Below are 25,343 nucleotides of genomic sequence, written 5' to 3'. Positions count from 1 at the left end.
ACTTCATTCTTCTTTTTTTCAGGATAGTTTTGGCTATTTAGGGTCTTTTGTTATTCCATACAAATCTGATGATTTTTTTCTCTATTTCTCTTTAAAATTCCTTTGGGATTTTGATGGGGGATTGCATTACAACTGTATATTGCTTTGGATAATATGGATATTTTAAGTATATTGATTCTTCCAATCCATGAACATAGAATATCTATTTCTTTGTGTGTGTGTGTTTTTCCATCTCTCTCCTCCTCTCCCTTCCTCTCTAAAATGTATCACAACTCTTTTATCCACTCACCTACTGATGGGCACTTGGGCTGTTTCCAGATCTTAGCTATTGTAAATTGTATATAAGGAACTCATACAACTTAACAAAAGGAAGACAAGCAATCCAATTTAAAAATGGGCAAAGGACCTGTATAGACACTTCTCTAAAGTGGGCATACAGATGTCCAAGAGACTTATGAAAAGACTAGAGGCCCAGTGCACAAAAATTTCTGCACTGGGGGGGGGGGGGGGTCCCTCAGCCCGCCCTGTGCCCTCTCTCAGTCTGGGACCCCTCGGGGGATAACCACCTGCTGGCTGAGGCCTGCTCCCCAGGGGATTGGGCCTAAGTTGGCAATCAGACATCCTTCTGGCACTCTGGCAGCCCTTGGGGGATGTCCACTTGCCAGCAGGGAGCAGACTTAAGCTGCAGTTGGACATCCTTAGCGCTGCTGAGGAGGCAGGAGAGGCTCCCACCACCACCGCTGTACTGGCAGCCATCAGCCTGGCTTGTGGCTGAGCAGAGCTCCCCCATGTGGGAGCGCACTGACCACCAGAGGGCAGCTCCTGCATTAAGCATCTGCCCCCTGGTGGTCAATGTGTGTCATAGTGACCAGTCATCCCCAGTCTTTCTGCTGTGAGGGTCAGTTTGCATATTACCCTTTTACTATATAGGATAGAGGCCTGGTGCAAGGGTGGGGGCTGGCTGGTTTGCCCTGAAGGGTGTCCCGGATTAGGGTGGGGGTCCCGCTGGGGTGCCTGGCCAGCCTGGGTGAGGGGCTGATGGCTGTTTTCATGCTGCCCGCACCCCCTTCAGGGTGGGGGTCCCCACCTGGGTGCCTGGCCAGCCTGGATGAGGGGCTGATGGCTGTTTTCAGGCTGCCCGCACCCCCTTCAGAGTGGGGGTCCTCATTGGGGTGCCTGGCCAGCCTGGATGAGGGGCTGAGGGCTGTTTTCAGGCGGGCCAAGCCTGCAACTGAAGCTCCCAGTCTCTCCTTTTTTTCTTTTTCTTTTTTTATTCTGGGATTTATTTATCTTCTGTAATTGAAACTTTGTTGCGGCTCCAGCTCCAAGGCTGGCTGGCTGAAAGCAGGTTTCTGGGTTTGTTTAGCTTCTATAATTGCAACATTGTTGCTGAGACTGGAGCTCAGAGCCCTGCTGCAGCAGGCGGGGAACCTTGGCTTCCTCCATCACTGGCGCAACCGAGCCTCATATTCGCTTCAGCTGCCTGGCTGCTGGCCACCATCTTTGTTGGAAGTTAATTTGCATATCACCCTGATTAGCCAATGGGAAGTGTAGCGGAGGTATGGTTAATTACCATGTTTGTCTATTATTAGATAGGATGTTCAACATCACTAATCACCAGAGAAAAGCAAATTAAAACCAAAATGAGATATACCTTACACCTGTCAGAATAGCTACCATCAACACACCAACAAATGACAAGTGCTGGAAAGAATTTCGAGAAAAGGGAACCCTAGTACACTGCTGATGGGAATGCAGACTGTGCAGCTAGTATGGAAAACACTATGAAGTTTCCTTAAAAAATTAAAAATGAAACTGCCATTTGAGCCAGTGATCCCACTTCTAGGAATATATCTTAAGAAGACTGAAAACATGAATTGGAAAGAATATATGCACCCCTGGGTTCAAGGATATCTTGGGTTTTATCCTCATAGATATCTTGGGATATAATACTACTACTATACATGTAGACATAATCCTTCCATATTTTTCCTTCATGTTTCTATACTTCTTTATGTTTCCACACACAAAACCTAAAGAAACAATACAAGAAAGCAAACCAGAAACTGCTGCAGCACCTTCGAGTTATCTAAGAAGCCCCACAATTTTTTAATATTTTTTTAATTTTTCAATTACAGTTGACATACAATATTGTATTAGTTTCAGGTGGACAACCCAGTAATTAGACAACTATATAACTTACTAAGTAATAACCCTGATAAATCTAGTTAACTCATTTGACATCATACATAGATACTACAACATTATTGACTATATTCCCTATGCTGTACTTTACAACCCCATGACTATTCTGTAACTACCAATTTGTATTTCTTAATCCCTTCACCTTTTTCACCTGTCCCCCAAATCTCCTCCCATCCAGCAACCATCAACATATTCTCTGTATCTATGAGTCTGTTTCTGTTTTGCTCATTCATTTATTTTGTTTTTTAGATTCCACATATAAGTGAAATGATCTGGCATTTGTCTTTTTCTATCTGAATTATTTCACTCAGCACAATAACCTCTAGGTCTACCCATGTTGTTGGAGATAGTGAGATATTTTTATGGCTGAGTCATATTTCATTGTATGTATGCACCACATTTTTATCTATTCATCTATTCATGGACAATTATGTTTCTTCCATATCTTGGCTATTGTAAACATAGGTGCAATGAACAAATATATGTATTTAGCCTTTCACTTTAGTATCTAGGGTTTCTTCAGATAAATACCCAGAAGTGGAATTGATGGGTATTTCTGAGTCTCTTATTATAGCTTTTGTTTTAAAGTTTATTTTGTCTGGTATAAGTATTGCTACCCCAGCTTTCTGGGTTTTTGTTGTTGTTGTTGTTTGTTTCCATTTTCATGAAATATTTTTCCATCCCTTTACTTTTCATCTGTATATTTCTTTCAATCTGAAGTCTCTCATAGACAGCATACGTAAGGGTCTTGTTTTGTTATCCATTCAGGCCTATATGTCTTTTTTTTATTGGAGCATTTAACCCATTTTCATTTAAAGTGATTATTGATAGGTATATATTTATTACCATTTTATTCTTTCTAACTATGTTCCTCTTTTTTTCCTTTCCTTTTCTAAAAGAAAACCATTTAACCTTTTTTATCATACTGGTTTGGTGGTAATAAACTCTTTTAGCTTTTAGCTTGTCTTGGAAGCTCTTTACTTCACCTTCAATTTTTAATGATTATGTAAAGTTATCCCAGAAGCTCCTTAAACTATCCTCATTTTTGAAATTCCTTTTCTTTCTTTCTTTTCTGTTCTTATGTGGTATTCTCTGCTTCATCTACTCTACTATTGACTCTCTGTAATGTACTCTTTACTTCAGTTATTGTATTCTTCATTTCTGACTGGTGCTTTTCTATGTATCTCCTTGGTATGTTTTCTATCTCTTTGTTGAAGTTCTTACTGAGATAATTGAGTATCCTTATAACCAGTGTTTTGAACTCTGCATCTGATAGATTGCTTGTCTCCATTTTGTTTTGTTCTTTTTCTGGAGTTTTGTTCTTTGTTTTTTTTCCATTTGGGATATATTTCTTGATCAAGTCATTTAGCTTCCTCCTGTGTTTGTTTCTATGTATCAGGTAGAGCTGCTTTATCTCCTGGTCTTGATAGAGTGGCCTAATATAGTAGGTTTTCTGTAGGGCACAGTGGCACAGCCTCCCCATTCACCTTACCTGGGCACTCCAGGTGCACACCCCCCACCTTGTATGGTCTGTGTGCACCTTTCTGTTGTGGTTAAGCCTTGATTGTTAATGGTACATCAAGGGGAGGGATCTATCTCCAGTCCAATTGGCAGCAAGGACTGGCTACAACTACCATGGGCTGACAGAGCAGAACTGGCTTCAGCAGGGCTATGGTGCTCATTGAGTCTGTCCCTTAACTGTGTTGCTTGTGGAAATGGTTTGGTGGTGCTTTGTTGAAGTCTGAAGCTCTCTACAAGGTGGGGCCTCCGGAGAAATACAGGAAAGGTCAGCCACCACCTGTGCCCTATCCAGGGCCACTAGGCATGAGCTACAAAGTGATCTGCAGATGGCTGCTAGTTTTGCTGGGTTCGGAGGTGCCCAAAAGAGGCCAAGCTGCAAACCAAGGCCAGTTGTAGCTAGTGCTGGGCCTAGGGCTTGCTTAGTAAGCAGTCCAAGGCATCCAAAGGCAAGATGTTACTTCAGAGATTTTAGGAAAGTCCAGATCATGAGCCAATAAAGGCCATGTGAATGGAAAAGCAGCTTTTGTAGGCCTGCAAATTGAGTGAGGTAGAGTCTCAGGGAATCACCAGGCCAGGGCAGGTTGATAGAGATTCAAATATGGCATCTGCCTGCCAACTCTGTTTGGGGAGGGCTTAGGAAAGGAATAATGGTTTCTGTCAGCACTTCTGTCTGAGAAAATGCTGTCCCTCCAGCCCTTGATAGACAATTCAGTTCCATCCCATATATTCCTGGTGCTTTTCAAGTTGTTATTGCAGTGCTAGAGTTTGGAGTGAGTGAATCCAAGTAAGTCCATGTGCAGGCCCTAACATTAGGAGGAACTCCTGGGACTCAAGCAGCCTCCTGTCTTACTCAGCCACAGTCCCCACTAGTTTTCACATCCAGAATTTATGGGGACTTCTCTTCCCAGCATTGGGACCCCTCCCTCATCAGGGAGGACCTCCACATCCGAGATATCCCTTCTGATTTGTAACCCACACATGTGAGTGTGGGACCAGCCCATTCCACATATTTAACCCTCCTACTAATAAATATGAGGCCTCTTCTGTATATCCTTAGTTATAAGGATTTCTGTTTAGCTAAACTTCAGGCAGTTCTGAATGATGGTTTTTTGTACTTTTGATGCGGTGTGGGAGAAGGTGTGCACAGTATTTACCTACACAGCCATCTTGAACAGAAACCCACTCTAAAGGTGTTGCTGTGGTTTTTAAATGTGGATGTTATGGCGCATGATTAAGTGTTGCAAAATGCTTACATTTGGCCACACTACTCAATTATTTAATACTAGAGGCCCGGTGCATGAATTCGTGCACAGGTGGGGTCCCTCGGCCTGGCCAGTGATCGGAGCTGATCAGGGGGCCAGTGTGCTGGGGGAAGAGACCATGGGAGGTTGGCCCCCACAGCAAGCAAACCAACGGCCGATTCCGTGAGGAATCAGGCTCCCTCCTCCCTCCTGTCTGGGTCCGGGGTGTGGGTGAACCAGATTTGGGGCTATCAGGGCACCAGCAGCAAGGTCTGGGTCAGTGTGTGTCACAGCTACCAGCTGGTCATTCCAGTAGTTCGGTTGTAATGGTCATATATATATATATATATATATATATATATATATATATATATATATAAAATAATTTACTACTTTATTTTTATTTAATTAATTTATTTATTTTCTATTTCTAGTTGGAACTATACCTAACTGGAACTATTCCTAATTGGATGTGTTTGACAGTCCTGACCTTATATTTGACACCTGTCTAGGATCACTACTTCTCTAACTGATTAAGTAGAAAACCTCCTGGTACTACTTCTGCTTCCTCATCTGGTAAGGAAACATTATTTGGTAACCACCATTAGTACAGTTAAGAAAGAGTATTTTCCTTCAATTTATGTTGATTTCATGTTAAAACATACATCCTATGGTTTTAAGTAGTTAGTAAAAATTTGCTTCCAGTCCATTTGACTTTGTTGTCTACATTTTGAAATTTATAAGCTTTATAAAAATTGCAAAGTGGATAAAATTAGCAAACAAATTTTATGCTGGATACTTCTATTCTCTCTATTTGGTTTAATGAACTGGGACACACATTATATAATTGCAAAGAATACAATAAAATACAATAAAATGCATTTAAGATGTATTTGAAAACCTTAATTGATTGGTATTTTAAATAAAGGTAAATATTTGGTCTAGAAATGTCTTTCAGAATGTTTAAAATTTAGTCTATTTTTTATAGCATTCTTTTGGTTTTCATAAATAATATAATTTAAATACAGCATTTTTTAAGTTTTAAAATACAAATGTTACCAATTATAAATATTGAAAATGTATAATAAAACATTTAAATATATATTTATTCCTTTTTTAATATAATAAGGCTTTTCAGGTACTGTATTCCATTTTCAGTCACTAAAATTTAACTAACCTCTATAATCCTCAATTTTTCTAGTTCACTTTCCAGCATCAATTTCTTCTCTGATAACATTTGGAAATCATTTTGCATCTGTTTGTATTTCTAAAAACAAATATTATAATTTTAGTAACAATGAAAAGCAAAATATCAATATAGAGAATTTATTTGAGTACTTAATTATTAAAGTAAGAAAGTCTTCATTAAATCATGAAAAGAATGAACCATTGGTACTAATCTGTAATGGGAAGTTGTAATTGAGGCAGAAATAGGCAAAAGGAACTAGAAGTGACAATGAATTAAAGTTTAGAAAACTAAAGGATATTACAGTTAAGTATTCATCAGTGAAGTATTTCTGAGAGATAATAAGGTCTAGTAAAATCAAAAAAATAAAAAAAGCTTTCCAGCTCACATATGTATAGAAATCTTTTGAATAAACTAATTAATCATTGGATCTTTAAGATGACATATTCTGACAATTTCTAGAATCCATTAACAACAAGGACAAAGTACAATTTCAAATTGAGAGTGCCATACTTACAGTTTCTAACAAAATTTTATCATTCCTAGTTCTGAAAAAAAATAAAAATATATATAATTTTATGTTTTATTTATGTGACATACTTATACATATTCTTTGTAAAATAATTTAAGTATAACAGATAAGATTAGACTATACTTTGACTACCATTCCAAAAATTCAATGCTCTCCCCAGAGGGGTGGGAAAACTTTTTTCTGCCAAGGGCCATTTGGATATTTATAATATCATTCGTGGGCCATACAAAATTAGCCTGCTATATTTGGTCAAACATTTAATTAACTCACCCCTAAAGTCTTGGCAAGGCCAGACCATATAATTTTGTGGGCCTTATACAGTTTGAGGGCCAGACATTACGCCCTTGCTCTGGAGATATTAGATTGCTGTATATCTTTCCAGAACTGTTCCATGAATTTGTAAATACTGCATGAACCTATTAGATTCTACAATTTTTGTTATTGGTTTGGATGTCCCTTGTATTTTTTCACATAAATGACATCACTAAATATTCTCAACTTATTTTTTTTCACTTAACACAATTTCTGGGATCTATTTATATTGCTAAACATATATCAACTCATTTATTTTAAATAGCAGTTCTTTCTTTCTTTCTTCCTTTCTTCCTTTCTTTCTTTCTTTTTCTTTCTTTCTTTCTTTTTTACTTAACAAGATACATTATATTTCATCCTCATCCAAAGATATGTTTATTGATTTGAGAAAGAGAGAGGAGAGAGGAGAGGAGAGAGAGAGAGAGAGACCAGTTTGAGAGAGATACATCATCCATTGGTTGGCTCCCATATGCACCCCAACCAGGGATCAAACCTACAAAGTATGTGCCCTGACCAAATATAGAACCTGCAACATTTTAGTGTACAGGATGACACCCAAACCAACTGAACCACCTGGCCATGGCTCCAACAAGATACATTTCTTTAAATTTACCTTTATTGTTAAAAGTAATATATAATATATATATTTACCCTTTTTTCCCCCACTGACCCCCTATTAGCCTGACCCCATGACATACCCCAGGCCTTCACCATACTATTGTCTGTTTCCAAGGGTTATGCTTATCCTATACTAGAGGCCCGGTGCACGAAATTCGTGCACTGGGGGATGGGGTTCCCTCAGCCAAGCCTGCCCCTCAGTCTGGGAGCCCTCAGTGGATGTCCTACTGATGGCCACAGTCTGGCAGCAGAGGCTCGGTGAAGCCGTCCCCGTGTGTGTTTGTGTGTGTGTGTGTGTGTGTGTGTGTGTGTGTGTCTGCTGGGGGCCTGCCCCCAGCCCCACCACATAGGCTCCGAGCAGTTGCTGGGTGTGTGTGTCCACTGGTGGTCTGCTCCCAACCACATTGGAAGCTCAGAGTAGGCGCTGTGTGTCTGTGTGTGTGTACGCGAGTCTGCTGGAGGCCTACCACCAGCCACATCCTGAAGGCTTCAAGCAGGCGCCCCTCTCTGTTGATCACTCAGGCTCCTGGCCTCCACTGCATGTTGTACTCTCCCCTGAGCTGTGGCCAGGGTGGGGCGCCCTTCCCTACTGTGGGATCCCCAGGGCTACCTAGGAAAAGGCACACAGGGGGGCTGGCTGCAGGCCGCCCTTTCCTGCTCCGTGATCGCGGCTGCGATCCCATGGGCAGGCGCACACAGGGGCTGGCTGCAGGCCACCCTTTCCTGCTCCGTGATCGCGGCTGCGATCCCACGGGCAGGCACACACAGGGGCTGGCTGCAGGCCGCCATTTCCTGCTCCGTGATCGCTGCTGCATCCCACGGGCAGGTGCACACAGGGGCTGCCTGCAGACTGCCCTTTCCTGCTCCGTGATCGCTGCTGCATCCCACGGGCAGGTGCACACAGGGGCTGGCTGCAGGCCACCCTTTCCTGCTCGTGATCTCGGTTGTGATCCCACGGGCAGGTGCACACAGGGGAATGCGGGTCCAGGGCAATCCGCCAGCCCCGGTCTGCCAGTGGAAGCGGTTTTGGGGTGATCACCTTCACTCACGCAGACACCGCAGCCACCCCGCCAGCCCGGGTCTGCCCTGGGAATGCGGGTCCCGGGCAACTCGCCAGCCCGGGTCTGCCAGCGGGTTGGGGGCGTGAGTGAGGGCGATTGCCCCCTCCCCCGACCCTCTCCCCGCTCTCTCGGGTTGGGGGCGTGACTGTGGGCGGATGCGCCGCAGCCGCCCCACCAGCCCAAGTCTGCTCGGGGCAATGCGGGTCCAGGGTTACCCGCCAGTCCTGGTCTGCCAGCGGGAGCGGGTCGGGGGCAATCAGACAGTTGGGGCGTTAGTGCGGGCTATTGCAGCAGCCGCCTCCCCAGCCCTAGTCTGCCAGGGGGAGCGGGTTGGGGGCCTCTGCCTCCCCAGCCTTGGTCTGCTGGCAGCAGTGGGTCTGGGGGGCGTGACTGCGGGTGGGAGCCGAAGCCGCCAGGCCAGCCCCGGTCTGCTGGTGGGAGAGCCGGTTGGGGTCTTGGCCAGTAGGGGACAGCTGCGGTCATGCCCCGCCAGCCCTGGGTTGGGTCGCCCACCATCCAGGTCACAGATAGCAGGCCTGGATGGTGGAGGGGCAGGCACGATGGCGCTGCCCCATCCTGCAGGCAATATGCAAATTAGCCACCATCTTGGTTGGCGGTTAACCGCCATCTTTGTTGACAGCTAATTTGCATATTGCCCGTGATTAGCCAATGGGAAGGGTAGCGGTGTACGCCAATTACCATGTTTCTCTTTTATTAGTGTAGATAATAAAAGCCTAATACGCAAATTGTCCCTTCAACCAGGAGTTTGACCAGGGGGCGGGGCCAGCCACCAATCACTTGTGGCCCCTCCCTCTGGCAGGCCCGGCCCCCAATCAACCCCTCACCCACCCCAGTGGATGGTGGCGCCAGCTGGCCAACCTCCCACATCCCCTCCCCCCAGCCAGCCTAGCCCAATCAGCCCCAATCAGGGTGGCCTGGCCAGATCCCACCTGTACACAAATTTGTGCACCTGGCCTCTAGTATACATATAAATTCTTTGTTTAATCTCTTCCCACCCACTGACCTCCACCTTCCTTCTGAGATTTATCAGTCTGATCTTTGTTTCTATGCCTCTGGATCTATTTGTTCATCAGATTTTTTTTTTGTTTATTAGACTCCACATATGAGTGAGATCATGTGATACTTGTCTTTCTCTGACTAGCTTATTTTGCTTAACATAATCCTCTCCAGATCCCTTCATGCTGTCTCAAGGTGTAAGAGATCCTTCTTTTTTACTGTTGCATAGTATTCCATGGTATAGATGTGCCACAGCTTTTTTATCCACTCATCTACTGATGGGCACTTGAGCTGTTTCCAGATCTTAGCTATTGTAAATTGCACTGCTATGAATATAGGGGTGCATACTAGTACATTCTTTCTGATTGATGTTTCAGGTTTCTTAGGATATATTCCTAGAAGTAGGATCACTGGGTCAAGGAGAAGTTCCATACTGTTTTCCATAGTGGCTGCACCAGTCTACATTCCCACTAGCAGTGTACTAGGGTTCCCTTTTCTCCACATCCTCGCCAGCACTTGTCATTTGTTGATTTGTTGATAATAGCCATTCTGACAGGTGTGAGATGGTACCTCACTGTTGTTTTGATTTGCATCTCACAGATGATTAGTGACTTTGAGCATGTTTTTATATGTCTTTGGCCTTCTCTATGTATACTTTGGAGAAGTGTCTTTTTGGGTCCTTTGACTATTTTTTAATTGAATTGTTTGTCTTTCTTTTGTTAAGTTGTATGAGTTCCTTATATATTTTGGAAATTAACCCCTTATCAGATGTATCATTGGCAAATATGTTCTCCCATATAGTGGGCTCCCTTTGCATTTTGTTGAGGGTTTCCTTTACTATGCAGAATCTTTTTATTTTGATGTAGTCTCATTTGTTTATTTTCTCCCTTTGTTTCCCTTTCCTGAAGAGATATATTAGCAAACACATAAATACAAGAGATGAAATTGAAGCAGTAATTTAAAAAAACTCCAAGCAAACAAAAGTGCTGGTTCAGATGGCTTCACAGGGGATTTTTACCAAATATTCAAAGAAGAACTAACACTTATCATGCTCAAACTATTCCAAAAAATCCCAAGGAAGGAACACTTCCAAGCTCTTTTTATGAGGCCAGCATTATCCTAATTCCAAAACCAAATAAAGATTCTACCAAAAAAGAGAATTACAGGCCAATATCCCCGATAAACATAGACCCAAAATCTTCAACAAAATGTAGCAAATTGGATCCAGCAATATATTAAAAAGATGATACACCATGATCAAGTGAGATTTATTTCAGGGCTGCAAGGCTGGTACAATGTCCACAAGTCAATAGATGACATAAACAAATTGAAAGACAAAAATCACATGATCATATCAATAGACACAGAAAAAGTATTCAACAAAATCTAACACCCATTTTTGATAAAAACTTTCAGCAAAGGGGATTAGAGGGATCATTCCTAGACATAATAAAGGCCAAATATGACAACTCTACAATCAAATCATATGCAATGGGCAAAAACTAAAACCATTTCCCCTAAGAACAGGAACAAGACAGGGATGTCTGCTTTCACCACTCGTATTCAACATAGTACTGGAAGGCTTAGCCACAGGGATCAAATAAAAAGAAGAAATAAAAGTCATCCAAATTGGAAAGAAGAAGTAAAACTGTCATTATTTGGAGATGACATGATATTGTACATAGAAAACCCTAAAAACTCCACCAAACAACTACTAGATTGAATAATGATTTCTGCAATGTAGAAGGATACAAAATTAACACCCAGAAATCTGTGGCATTTTTTATTATTTTTAAATATATATTTTATTAATTTTTTACAGAGAGGAAGGGAGAGGGATAGAGAATTAGAAACATCGATGAGAGAGAAACATCTATCAGCTGCCTCCTACAAACCTCCTACTGGGGATATGCCTGCAACCAAGGTACATGCCCTTGAATGGAATCGAACCTGGGACCCTTGAGTCTGCAGGCCGACACTCTATCCACTGAGCCAAACCGGTTAGGGCCTGTGGCATTTTTGTACGCCAATAATATATTCTCAGATAGAGAAATGAATAAAACAGTCCTATTTACCATTACAATAAAAATATTAAGATACTTATGAATAAACTTAACCCAGGTAATAGAGATAAAAGACCTGTATTTGGAAAACTACAGGACACTGAAAAAAGAAATAGAGGAAGATATAAACAAGTGGAAGAATATACTGTGTTCATGGATTGGTAGAATTAACATAATTAAAATGTCCATACTACCTAAAGCAATCTATAGATTCAAGGCAATCCCTCTTAAAATACCAACGGCATATTTCACAGATTTAGAACATATATTCTAAAAAATTGTATAGGACCAAAAAATACCCCAAATACCCACACCAATCTTAAGAAACAAGAACAAACTTGAAGGGATCACAATACCAGATATAAAACTATACTACAAATCACTGTAATCAAAACAGCCTGGTACTGGCATAAGAATAGGCATATAGATCAATGGAACAGAACAGCGACCCAGAAACAACCCAAACCATTATGTTCTATTAATATTTGAAAATAGAGTGAAGAGAATATAATGGAGTAAAAACAGTCTCTTGAATAAATGATGCTGGTAAAATTGAACTGATACATACCAAAAAGATAAATCTAGACCACCAACTTACACCATTCACAAGAATAAACTCAAATGGATAAAAGACGTACATGTAAATCATAAAACCATAAAAATTCTAGAAGAAAACATAGGCAACAAGATTCATTTTTATTTTTTTTCTTTCTTTTTATTAAATGTACTAGAGGCCCGGTGCACAAAAATTTGTGCACTGGGGGGGGGGGGGTCCTTCAGCCTGGCTTGTGCCCTCTCCCAGTCTGGGACCCCTCAGGGGATGACCACTTGCTGGCTTTGGCCTGCTCCCCGGGGGATTGGGCCCAAGCTGACAGTCAGACATCCCTCTGGCAGCCTGGCAGCCCTCAGGGGATGTCCACTTGCCAGCAGGGAGCAGACCTAAACTGCAGTCGGAAATCCTTAGCCCTGCTGAGGAGGCAGGAGAGGCTCCCACCACCACCGCTGTACTGGCAGCCATCAGCCTGGCTTGTGGCAGAGCAGAGCTCCTCATGTGAGATCCCCCTGACCACCAAAGGGCAGCTCCTGCATTGAGCATCTGCCCTCTGGTGGTCAGTGTGTGTCATAGTGACCAGTCATTCCTAGTCTTTCTGCTGTTAGGGTCAGTTTGCATATTACTCTTTTACTATATAGGATAGAGGCCTGGTGCACGGGTGGGGGCTGGCTGGTTTGCCCTGAAGGGATTCCCGGATCAGGGCGGGGGTCCCACTTGGGTGCCTGGCCAGCCTGGATGAGGGGATGATGGCTGTTTGCAGCTGGTCACACCCCCTTCAGGGTGGGTGTCCCCACTGGTGTGCCTTGCCAGTCTGGGTGGGGGGCTGAGGGCTTCTTTCAGGCTGGTGGGTGATTGAAGCTCCCAACCTCTCCTTTTTTTCTTTTCTTTTTTTATTCTGGAATTTATTTACCTTCTATGGCTGTCACTGGAGCTGACAGCCATAGAAGGTAAATAGAAGCTGAGAGCTGGCTTTAGCTCTGAGGCCGGGCTCCAGCTCTGAGGTCTCAGCTGGCTGAAAGCAGGTATCTGGGGTTTTTTTGGCTTCTATAATTGAAACACTGTTGCAGCTCCAGCTCTGAGGCCTCCTCTGCTGAAAGCAGGTATCTGGGGTTTGTTTAGCTTCTATAATTGCAACATTGTTTCTTAGAGTGCAGCTCAGAGCCGGGCGGCAGCAGGCGGGGAATCTTGGCTTCCTCCATCACCGGGGCAACCAAGCCTCATGTTCGCTTCAGCTGTGTGGCTGCTGGCCGCCATCTTGTTGGCAGTTAATTTGCATATAGCCCTGATTAGCCAATGGGAAGAGTGTCGGAGGTACTGTTAATTACCCTATTTGTCTTTTATTAGATTAGATTGTTGCTATTTTGTTTTGCATTTCCCAGATAACAATTCTGATTGTGCATCTTCTAAAATGTTTACTGGCCATTTTTGTCTCTTCCTTAAATTATATATACTTTGCCTATTTTTTGAGAATTGTTTGCCTTTTTATGGAATTATATATTCTTATTATCATTCCTTTGTCTTGTATGTGCACAATAATTTTCTCCTAGTCCATGGCTTATCTTTAAACTTTGATTCATTTTTTGAACAAGATGTTTCAAATTTTGATAGAATGAAATGCATTTCCCTATATTTATAATTTTGTTTTCTTACATTTAGGTCTGTAATCAACATTAAATTTAGTTTTTTTAATGGTGTGAAGACTCTGTCATTATATTTTTGATCAGATGGATGTTTGTGCCTTGCCAGTGCCCTAGCTGGCCACTTAAGTTCATTCAACAACTTTAAATTTGCCACATCTTATATAATAAAAACCTAATATGCTAAGTGTCTAGTCAGCCAATCAACCAATCAAAACATAATATGCTAATGATATGCTAAGGCCACTTAACCGCTCGCTATGACATACACTAACCACCAGGGGGCAGACAGTTGACCAGTCACTATGGCATGCACTGACCACCAGGGGGCAGTCAACTGGTTGACCAGTCGCTATGAAGTGTACTGACCACCAGGGGGAAAACACTTAGACTGGTAGGTTAGCTTGCTGCTGGAATCTGGCCGATCAGGACTGAGCAAGATGGGCCAGACATGCCATGGAGCCCTCTCATGGTCCCTCCCTGGCTGGCCAACCTCCCTCATCTCTCTCCCACCCTGATTATGCATCTGTGGGGTCCCTCGGCCTGCCTACGCCCTCTCACAATCCAGGACCCCTCGGGGGATGTTGGAGAGCCAGTTTTGGCCCAATCACTCAGGGGGAGCACCACTCAGCCAGAAGCTGGGCTCACAGCTGGCAAGCCCAGCAGCAGTGGTGGGACCCTCTCCTGCCTTCACAGCAGCGCTAAGGATGTCTGACTTCTGGCTTCTGTGGGAGCGGGACTAAGCCATCAGTCAGACATCCCCACAGGGCTCCTGGACTGTGAGAGGGTGTAGGCTGGGCGGAAGGACCCCCCTGAGTGCACAAATTTTGTGCACTGGGCCTCTAGTTGGAGATAATATGACTCCATTTTTATATAACTTCCTATGACACATGTAGCTGAGCTAAAGACAAGTGGAAGGATAAAACAGCCTGCTAACCTCACTTCTGACCCTATGCGTTCTTAGAGATAACATGATGGATCTCTTAAAAGGCCTGCTTTCCCATCAGGACTATACATGATTCTGATGATAGGCAGTGTTCTCACCAATGTTGACGATTTCATCACCAACACTGTACTACAGCTTTCAGCATTCTGTAGTACTAGAGGCCCAGTGCACAAAAATTTGTGCACTAGGGCGGTGGGGGGCCCCTCAACCCAGCCTGTGCCCATTTGCAGTCCAGGACCCCTTGGGGGATGTCCACCTGTCGACTTAGGCCCACTCCCCAGGGGATCAGGCCTAAGCTTGCAGTCAGACAGCCTTCTGGCAGCCAGGGAGCCCTCGGGGGATGTCCGACTAAAGGCTTAGGCCCCCAAGGGAGCTGTGATGAGGAAGCTGGGGTGACAGAGGAGCCATGCAGTTCCACCCCACCGCCCTGGGTCGGGTCGCACATGGGACTCCAGGGCGGGCCAGCCGATCACTGCTGCCCTGCCTGGCCACCCCAGGTTAGGTCACACACGGGATGCCCATCGCCCTGGGTCACAGATAGCAGGCCCGGATGGTGGCAGGGCAGGCAGGATGTCCCTGTCCCGCCCTACCGCCCCACGTGGCAAATAGCAAACCTGGATGGCAGCAGGGCAGACTGGATGGCTTTGACCCGGCCTGCCTGCAGTATGCAAATTAGCAGCCATCTTTGTTGGCGGTTAATTTGCATATCATGCTGATTAGCCAATGGGAGGCGTAGCAAAGGTACAGTCAATTACCATGTTTGTCTATTATTAGATAGGATGCTTTCACAAACCATCTTATAATCCAATCTTTAATTGGAACCCCAATTTGTCCCATAAATAAAGGAAGAACTTTTCAAGGTCCCCTGGATATATACTTATTTTTTCATTTCCCCCTTTCACTACAGATCAACAGTTAGACCAACAACTTGACCAGATCCTCATGAATAGGTCTATTAGCTCTCCCCAAAACCAGCATGATTACCCTATTGTGCCACTGTATAATTCATGCATAATAATAAAATACTATCCTTTTTTCTTTATGTTATTCTATATTAACATGACTTTCATCCCCTTACTCTGATCATTACTAAGTATTTCAGAAATAGACCTCACCCCTTTTTTTGAGAATCCCCTCCTTCACCCCTCTGAATCAATATAATTTGACTAGAGTTGGTTGGTCCAAAAATAGGTACCTGTTCTAGCTGAACTAGAGATATTCTCACTTATAGACTTATTCAGTACTACCCCTCACAGTGACTAAAGCTGAAAGATTAAACCTTAGGAATTATCAGCAATCAAGGATGGCTTCCCACCTATGGGAAAAATAAATTAACCAAAAAAAATGGAAAGAAAGGGTCTGCAATGGGAGAAAATAACGTTCATGTATGGAGTAGAAAAAAAGGGGGGTCGTAAGCATCTTTTCATATGTCTATTGGCCATCTGTATGTCCTTTCTGATGAAGTATCTATTCAAGTCCTCTGCCCATTTTTTAATTGAATATATTGGGATTTTTTGTTGTTGTTGAGTAGTAGTATGAGTTCTTTATGAATTTTTTATATTAACCCCTTACCAGATGTATCATTGACGAATATCTTCTTCCATTCAGTAGGTTTTTTTCCCTTTTGTTCATGGTTTCCTTTGCTGTGCAAAAACATTTTAATTTGATGTAATCCCATTTATTTATTTTTTGTTTTGTTTTCCTTGCCCAAGGAGATACATCATAAGAAGTATTCCTAAGAGATATGTCAGAAATTTCACTGCCTATGTTTTCCTCTAGGAGTTTTATAGTTTTGAGTCTTTCATTTAAGTCTTTAGTCCATTTCGAGAATTTTCTGTGTATGGTATAAGAAAGTGTTCTAGTTTCATATTTTTGCATGTGTCTGTACAATTTTACAACACCATTTATTGAATAGACTGACTTTACCCCACTGTACATTCTTCCCTCCTTTGTCATATATTAACCACAATGAGATATCACCTCACACATGTCATATGGCTATCATCAATAAATCAACAAACAAGTGTTGGCATGGATTCAGAGAAAAGGGAACCCTTGTGCACTGTTCATGGGAATACAGAGTGGTACAGCCACTATGGAAAACAGTATGGAGTTTCTTAAAAAAAAAATAAAAATGGGGCCCTAGCTGGTTTGGCTCAGTCGGCCTGCAGACTGAAGGGTCCCAGGTCCAATTCTGGTCAAGAGCACATGCTCAGTTTGTGGGCTCAATCCCCAGTGGGGAGCGTGCAGGAGGCAGCCAATGATTCGCTCTTGTATTGATGTTTCTATCTCTCTCTCCCTCTCCATTCCTCTCTGAAGTCAATAAAAATATAAAAAAATAAATAAATAAAAATGGACCTTCCTATGACCCAGTAATTAGTTCATATTAGAAACCAAAAAAACTAATTTGAAAGAATATATTCACCCCATATGTGCATTGCAGCACTATTTACAATAGCTAAGATATGGAAGCAAGCCCATTAGTAGATGAGTGGATTTAAAAAATTGTGGTGTAGTGATGCCAATGAGGCTCAGTGGTTGAGTGTCAATGTATAAACCAGGAGGTCGGGTTTGATTCCCAATCAGGGCACAGGGTCGCGGGCTCAATCCACAGCAGGGGGCATGCAGGAGGCAGCCAATTGATGATTGTCATCATTGATGTTTCTATCTCTCTCTCTCCATTCCTCTCTGAAATCAAGAAACAAAATATATATATATATATTTAAAAGAAACATTTTAAAAAGTTGTGGTATATATATAATGGAATGTTACTTGGCCATAAAAATATTTGAAATCTTACAATTTGCAACAGCATGGACCTCAAGGGTATTATGGTCAGTGTAATAATTCAGTCAGAGAAAGATAAATACCATATGATTTCACTTATATGTGGAATCTAAAGAACAAAATTAATGAACAAACAAAACAGAAACAGACTCACAGATAAGCAGACTGATAGTTGCCAGAGATGATGGGGATTGGGAGCCCGGTGAAAGAGGTAAAGGGATTAAGAAGTAGAAATTGGGCCCAGTGTTGATTCCCTCTCATCACTGATGTTTCTCTCTCTCTCTTCCTCCCTGAAATCAATAAAATTATTTTTTAAAGAAGTAGAAATTGATAGCTACAAAGTAGTCATGGGGTTGTAAAGTATAGCATAAAAATATTATAATAACTATGTGTGGTGCTAGAAAGGTAATAGAAATATCAGTGGGAATACTTTGTAAATTATACAGTTGTTTACCCACCAAGCTGTACAGCTAAAACTAATACAAAATAATAATAAAAATGTTTTGAAAAGTATCTTGATAGTGTTCAAGTTCTGGTTTATACTTGTTTCTAATACCGAGCCATATTGCTATCATTAGGCTCAATGAACTACCCATAATCTTAGTAATAAAATGTCTTTTGCTCAGACTAATTTGATTTAGGATTTTGACCTAAGCACTCAGCCACCTGGTAGAAGTTCAATAAATTCAGTATGTTCTAAAAGTTTTAGTGTAGTTTTAAGCACCAATGACTTCAAAGGTATAAATGCCATGACTTATAAAAAATAAAAAATCTGACAGCTTAATTATTTCCACTTCCTTAACATAAGATAGTTTTGTGAATTTTGAACAATAAATTTTGTTTCAATTTCTCTGACTGAATATAGAAAATGCAGACCCAAGCAAAAAATTTAACTAAAAAAAATATTTTTTAATTTGTATTCAAAAAATTTTAAATAAGTGCAAAACAAATGTATATAATCAAATTGCAATGTTTATAATACTTGTATTATTACAGTTCTGAAGTTTTTAAAGTTTAAAACCACACTAAGACATTTGACACATCCTGTATTTATTTTAACAGAATATTAACAGCATCACATATCAAAATATGAGGTGAGGCAGATGACTATTATCACTTGGAAAAAAAATAGGCATTCAAGAAAGAGCGCTAAAACCTTTCACCAATATGAACAATAGAAAAGAGTTGTGAAAGAAGATTTAGAAAGAGTATTTCTTTGTAGAGAACTATCAGGTATCTTGGGCCCTAACCCAAACCCTTAAGGGAGGGATGAATATGGTTAACCTTATCTCAAGCCTAGAAAGGCACTTTAAACAGAATATTCAGAAAAATTCTTATATGTTATCTCTATTTATAGAGAAGGAAGGCAGTGACAATCAACACCTTTCTTGTATATCCTACCTTTCTTCTCTCCTTTTCCAAACACATGAAGAACAGAAACCACAACTACTTAATGGGAAAGAAAGCAATAAAAGAGAAAAGCCAGCCTGGCGGGCATGGCTCAATGGTTGAGCATCAACCTATGAACCAGGAGGTCACGGTTCAATTCCTAGTCAGGGCACATGCCTGAGTTACAAGTTCAATACCCAGTAAGGGGCATGTAGGAGGCAGAGGGTATGAAGAAATATCATTGATGTTTCTATTTCTCTTTTCCTCTCCCTTCCTCTCTGAAATCAATAAAAATATATTTTAAAAAATATAAAAGCTAAAAGCTAACCACATGTCCCAGCAGGCTCCAGCTGGGATACTGGGATGGGAGAGGAAGAGAAGTCTTAACTTTGAATAAAAATTAAAATATTGACTATAGTATTTGACAAGAAATATTAATTTTATACTTAGAGCAGTGTTTGTGACTTAGATGTAAATGAATTATTCTTTAAGAGTAATCAGAATAGCCTAACTTTTACTCAGGAGCAAGGGGACATTAACCCAAATTAGCAAATATAAATGAATGCAAAGGAAAAAAAAGAGCTTTGTGATTTCATTCCACAATATGTGTTTTTTCAACATACCAGTTGTATAACTAATATAACCTTAGCCACCAGAAAGAACTATAGGTCATTCATAGTGCTTTTGAAGATATTTCTTGACATGCAAAGAAATATACAAAAGATATTCTAACCAAACAATTGTATGAAGCTTATTTTGACAATAACACAATTTGAGTTGGAAATTCTCTCCTATAAAGTAACCCCTTCAGCTATTCTTTCTACAGCTTTCTGTTACACCCAGGAATTATAAAACCAGCTGTAATTAGCACCAATAGCTAATATGAGGAGCTAGAATAAATAATAGTATACATGTCTTTTAATACCATGGTCCAATGGAAAGAATATTCATGGAAATTAACCTCCTCCTTTAATAATGTCCCTAGAACATGTTAAAGTTTTCATCTGACAAAGCTGTGCAAGTTCTTACCCTATCCTTCTAATAGGAAGGATTCTAAAAAGGGAAAATGGTAAATAGGGCCTACATACCAAAAATCTGGCCATACATCCTTTAGTTCCATTATTAGCAGCTTCCCTGGACTTTCATTACATTTTCTTTAAACTTTTGTTGAAATTTTCCATGACTGTTTTACATAAATGTGGCTGAATTTCGATGAGCCTCATTTTCATCTTGATGGCTTGGTTAATCGACAAAATTGTGAAATTTGGGGTTCAGAAAATCCACGAGTGATTGTTGAGAAACAAATGCATCCACAACGTGTCACTGTTTGGTGTGGATTTTGGGCTGGAGGGATCATCAGACCATTCTTCTTTGAAAATGTGGCTACTCAGGCAATAACAAAAGAGTGCGTATGTGCCAGCAAAGCCGTGGAGGCCATTTACCCGATATGCTATTCCATACATAACCCTATACTGTATACTTTATGAATCAATAAAAATTTATAATTTGTAATTATAAACCTGTGTTTTCTATCAAAATTATTTCTTGCGTGAATTTTGGGACACCCTTTATTAATTGTTGATCACTGGATTTTATAACTAGAAAATATGATCATGCAAAACTTCTTACTTTTTCAATGTTGAATCTAAATAAAAATTTTTGAAAACATTAAGTGATATGAACTTTCTGAATATGTTTAACTTTAAAACATTCACCTAAAAATAATTATGAATTTATAAAAATTATCAATAAGTCAAAAATATATATACAAGTGACATTTTGTATGTTTGTAATTTTTAATTTCTAAATTTTAAAATATACATAGCACAAAATTTGTCTATTAACCATTTTTAAGTGTATAATACAGTTAAAAATATTCACATTGTTGTGCAAACAATCTCCAGAACTCTTTCATCTTGAAAAACTGAAACTCTGTACCCATTCAACAAGTCCCTATCCCCAATCTCCCCAGTCCCTGGCAACCACCACTCTACTTTCTGTCTCTATGAATTTGACTACACAGTGTACCTCATATAAATGAAATCATAAAACTTTTTTCTTTATGTGACTGGCTCATCTTACTTAGCATAATATCCCCAATGCTCATTCAGGTTGTACCATGTGTCAGAATTTCCTTCTTTTTAAATATTGAATCATATTCTATTGTATTTATATATTTCATTTTCTTTATCCATTCATTCATCATTGCACACTTGGGTTACTTCCACTTCTTTGCTCTTATTATAATGCTACAATGAATATGTGTGTATAAATATCTCTTCAAGATGTTAATTTCAATTTGGGGGTTATATACCCAGAAATGAAAATGCTGAATCATTTAGTAATTATATTTTTAAAATTTTGAGGAGCTGATATACTATTTCACATTGTAACTATACAATTTTACATTCTGTGTGATTATAATTTTAAGCTTTAAAATTATACGTATCATAAAAATTGATGTAAGAACACTAAATTTTAATAGTAATATTATTTTCTTCTATTTCCAATTTTTCTAAAATAAATACGTATTCAGTTTTATAATTGAAAAAAGTTATTTTAAAAGCTTACCTCTCTAACATATTTGACTGTTTCTCAAATATTTTCAACATGGTGTCCAGTCGATTAGGTACTGAATACATAGTTTCTATTGTTTAAAAAAAAAGAAAAGATTTAAAGATATTATAAATTACTAAAGTTTATCTCCATGGTGATATAACTCACTTCTATATGTGTGAGAACTACACAAGCATAGGGAAGAGACAGCAGGGTCGTATTAAGTACTCAAGGAACAAAATGCTTAAGATAAAAATAGCTGCCATTTGCAAGACACTACACTACTTTATAGTTTCCCAATTCTCAAACCAAAGAAAAGGAAGATACTATCACCATTTGCAAATAAATAAATTGAGGCTCAGAGTGATTATATAACATGATCAAAACTATGCATCTATAAGTGACAAAAGTGGACTGAGGTCCAGTGTGTGTGACCTCCTTCTGAAATTGTATATAAGAAGACTAAGATGCTTAGAGAACTGCTTTGGTTGCTGCTGCTAAGCCAGTAAATTTTATGGGAAGAATCTAACAACCTTGCTAAATATTTTCAGCTGAATCAAATAACCCAAAAAGTTACCTAAGATGCTACTCAAAAGGGACCCAAGATAATGAGGATCCATAACAGTGAACTCTTAGGGTAGTAACACAAGACTCTTCAATCTTGAAACACAAGAATTATATGACAAAAAACAGTCCCTGCACTGTTTTTGCTATATATACAAAACATTACAAGTGCAAAGAAAATGTTAAGTAACATGAAAGCATACCACAGTTCCTTCCTATCCATTGACATGAGATGTCTCTCAATTTATTTATATCTTCTTTAATTTCTTTCATCAGAATGTTGTACTTTTCATCATATACATCTTGTACATATTTAATTAGATTAGTATCTTAGTATTTAGTTTTGGTGTGGATGCAAATGGTGTGTGTAAAGTTTCAAATTCTATTTTGTTCATTGCTTGTATATAGGGAATGACTGCAATAAGAAAATTCAATATTTTAAGATACCAGTTCCTGCCAATTTGATTTTTAGATTCAATGTGATCCCAATCAAAATTCCAGAAAGTTATTTTGTGGATATCAACAACCTAAATTCTAAACTTAATATGGAAAGGCAAGAGATCAAGAGAAGCCAATACAATATCCTATCTAATAAAAGAGTAACATGTAAATTAACCATCACTTTGCGATAAAGATGGTGGTGCCCACCGTCAATAAGGAGGGAATATGCAAATTGATGCAACGAAGATGGCAGCACCGGTCAGAACCACGGAGCCAGCCAGAGCAGGCAGGAGGCTTGGCTTCCTGGTTCGCCCCAGAGACCCAGGAATCCAAGCCAGGCTCCATGGCTGCTGCTCAGTCAAAGTCATAGTGGAAGGGCCGAGGCAGAGGTGGTTAAGGGTGATCAGGCCAGGAGGGGAGGGCAGTTGGGGGTGAGCAGACCAGCTGGGGGGGGAGCAGTTTGGGGCAATCAGGCTGGCGGGGAGGGCAGTTGGGAGTGAGCAGGCCAGCAGGGGCATGTCAGGTGGGGGCAAGCAGGCCAGCAAGGGGGGGCACTAGGGGATGAGCAGGCCAGCATGGGGGGCATTTGGTGGCAAGAAGGCCATCAGGGGAGGCAATTGGGGGCAAGCAGGCTGGCAATGGGGGTCAGTTGGGCATGATCAGGCCAGCAGGAGGGGCAGTTTGGGGCAAGCATGGTGGCATGGGGGCAGTTGGGGGCAAGCAGGCTGGCGGGGAGGGCAGTAGGGGGCAAGCAGGGTGGCAGGGGGTGCCATTGGGGGTGATCAGAACAGAGAGGGGGGAAGTTGGGGGGATCAGGCCAGCAAGGGGGGGCATTTGGGGGTGAGAAGGCCGGTTGGGGGACAGTTGGGGGCAAGCAGGCTGCAGGCAGAGTGGTTAGGGGCAATCAGGCAGGCAGGCAGGTGAGCAGTTAGGAGCCAGCAGCCCTGGATTGTGAGTGGGATGTCTGACTGCCGGTTTAAGCCCAATCCCACAGGGGGTCCCAGATTGGAGAGGGTGCAGGCCGGGCTGAGGGACATCCCTCTGTGCATGAATTTTGTGCACTGGGCCACTAGTTAAAGAATAAAGCAGAATAACTGACACTATCCAAATTTAAGACTTACTAGAAAACCTACAATAATTCAGAAAGTTTGCAAAAGGATAAACAAACAGATCAATGGAACTGAGTAGAGATCCCAGAAATAAACTCATACAAATATAGTCAACTGGTCTTTGGCGAAAGAACAAAGGCAAAAAGGTTAGTCTTAATGGAAAATAGATTAGTCTTTTCAACATATGAGACTGGACAAATTGGAAATTTACATGCCAAAAAAATATAATAATCTAGACAGACATTACATCCTTTACAAAGATTAACTCAAAATGGATCACAGATTTAAATGTAAAATATAAAATTATAAAACTTCTAGAATATAATATAGGATAAAATCTAGATTAGCATTTAAAGATAATAGTTTAGATAAAACACCAAAAGCACAATTCATGAAAGAAAAAACTAAAAAGTTGAACTTTATTAAAATTAAAAACTTCTACTCTGCACAAGATGCTTGCTAAGACAATCCTATCTAATAAAGAGGGAATATGCTAATTGACCCTCATGCCATCACAAATATGGCGGTGCCCACACCAATAAGGAGAGAATATGCTAATTGACTGCCCCACCCTCAAAGATGGCAGCGCCCACAGCCAATAACGAAGGAATATGCTAATTGACTACCATGCCCTCAAAGATGGTGGCGCCCACAGCCACAAGATGGTGGCACCCAGTCCCCTCAGCCCTGCCAGGGCCACAGGTGGACAGCAAGGCCGGGCACCCCCCAGGCGGGCCCAGCCGCTCTGTGTGCCTGCCTCCAGAGACCCCCAGGCCCCTTAACCCCCCAGCAACCCAGGACTGGCCTGAGGCACAGGGAAGCCTTGGATGGTGGCTGCCCAGCTGCCCAGGGCTTTCCCAAGGTGCAGGTAAGCCTCAGATGGTGGCTGCCTAGCCACCCAGGGCCACCCAAGGATCAGGTAACCAGGGCCAGCTGAGGCTTGTCCTGCTGGCAGTGGCAGCAGCAGAGGTGTAATTGGGTGTCGCCCCCCCCCCCCCCCCCGATCGCCAGGTTGCCTCCAGCCCCTGAGGGCTCCCGGACTGTGAGAGGGGGCAGGCGGGGCTGAAGGACCCCCCTCCAGTGCATGAATTTTCATACACTGGGCCTCTAGTAAAAATATAAGCCATAGGCTGAAAGAAAATCTGTACAAAATGCATAGCTGATGAAACACTTGTGTTCAAAATATACAAAGAACTCTTCAAACTCAATAGTAAGAAAGCAAACAATGAGGTGGAGGAAAAAGCAGCAGAGTAGATGAAAGTTACACTCACCTCCTCTCAAAACCAAGCTGGAATTAAATTATAGAATAATTAACCTTTTGGATAAATAAAAGTCTTATAATCAAGGACTTACAGAAGAAGCCACATTGAGAAGGGCAGAGACTAAAGGAGGGCTGGCCTCATACCCATGTGTGGCAGCTGAGAATCCAGATGTATATCTCAGCTGCAAAGGTCCACCCCTGAGTTATGTAGGGTCTCAACCACAAACCAGGCTCCACAGCCCAAAGCACCAGAGCTAGGAAGAGGTGTCCACATCACATATGGCTGTGAAAATCAGCATGGATTCTTTATGCCAGGGAGAGACAGAGTCTGCTAGAAACCCAGG

General features: G+C 41.4%; 1 protein-coding gene across 1 annotated transcript in view; it reads right to left on the bottom strand.

The window, feature by feature from the left end:
* Positions 1–25,343, bottom strand: part of CCDC7 (coiled-coil domain containing 7) — a 180,018-nt gene that overhangs the window by 42,244 nt on the left and 112,431 nt on the right. Inside the window, exons 9-11 of the mRNA XM_070415866.1 lie at positions 21,640–21,715; positions 6,671–6,701; positions 6,145–6,234 (exon numbers count right to left, since the gene is read on the bottom strand). Coding sequence (XP_070271967.1) covers positions 6,145–6,234; positions 6,671–6,701; positions 21,640–21,715 — 197 coding nt within the window. The remainder of the gene's footprint in view (positions 1–6,144; positions 6,235–6,670; positions 6,702–21,639; positions 21,716–25,343) is intronic.

This window comes from Myotis yumanensis, unplaced genomic scaffold (genome assembly GCF_028538775.1).
Source record: "Myotis yumanensis isolate MYYU_CA2020_CCGP unplaced genomic scaffold, mMyoYum1.0.hap1 SCAF_1, whole genome shotgun sequence".
In the NCBI taxonomy this organism is placed as follows: domain Eukaryota; kingdom Metazoa; phylum Chordata; class Mammalia; order Chiroptera; family Vespertilionidae; genus Myotis; species Myotis yumanensis.
The sequence above is the reverse complement of the archived record's forward strand: the minus strand, read 5'-3'. Positions and strand labels throughout refer to the sequence as shown.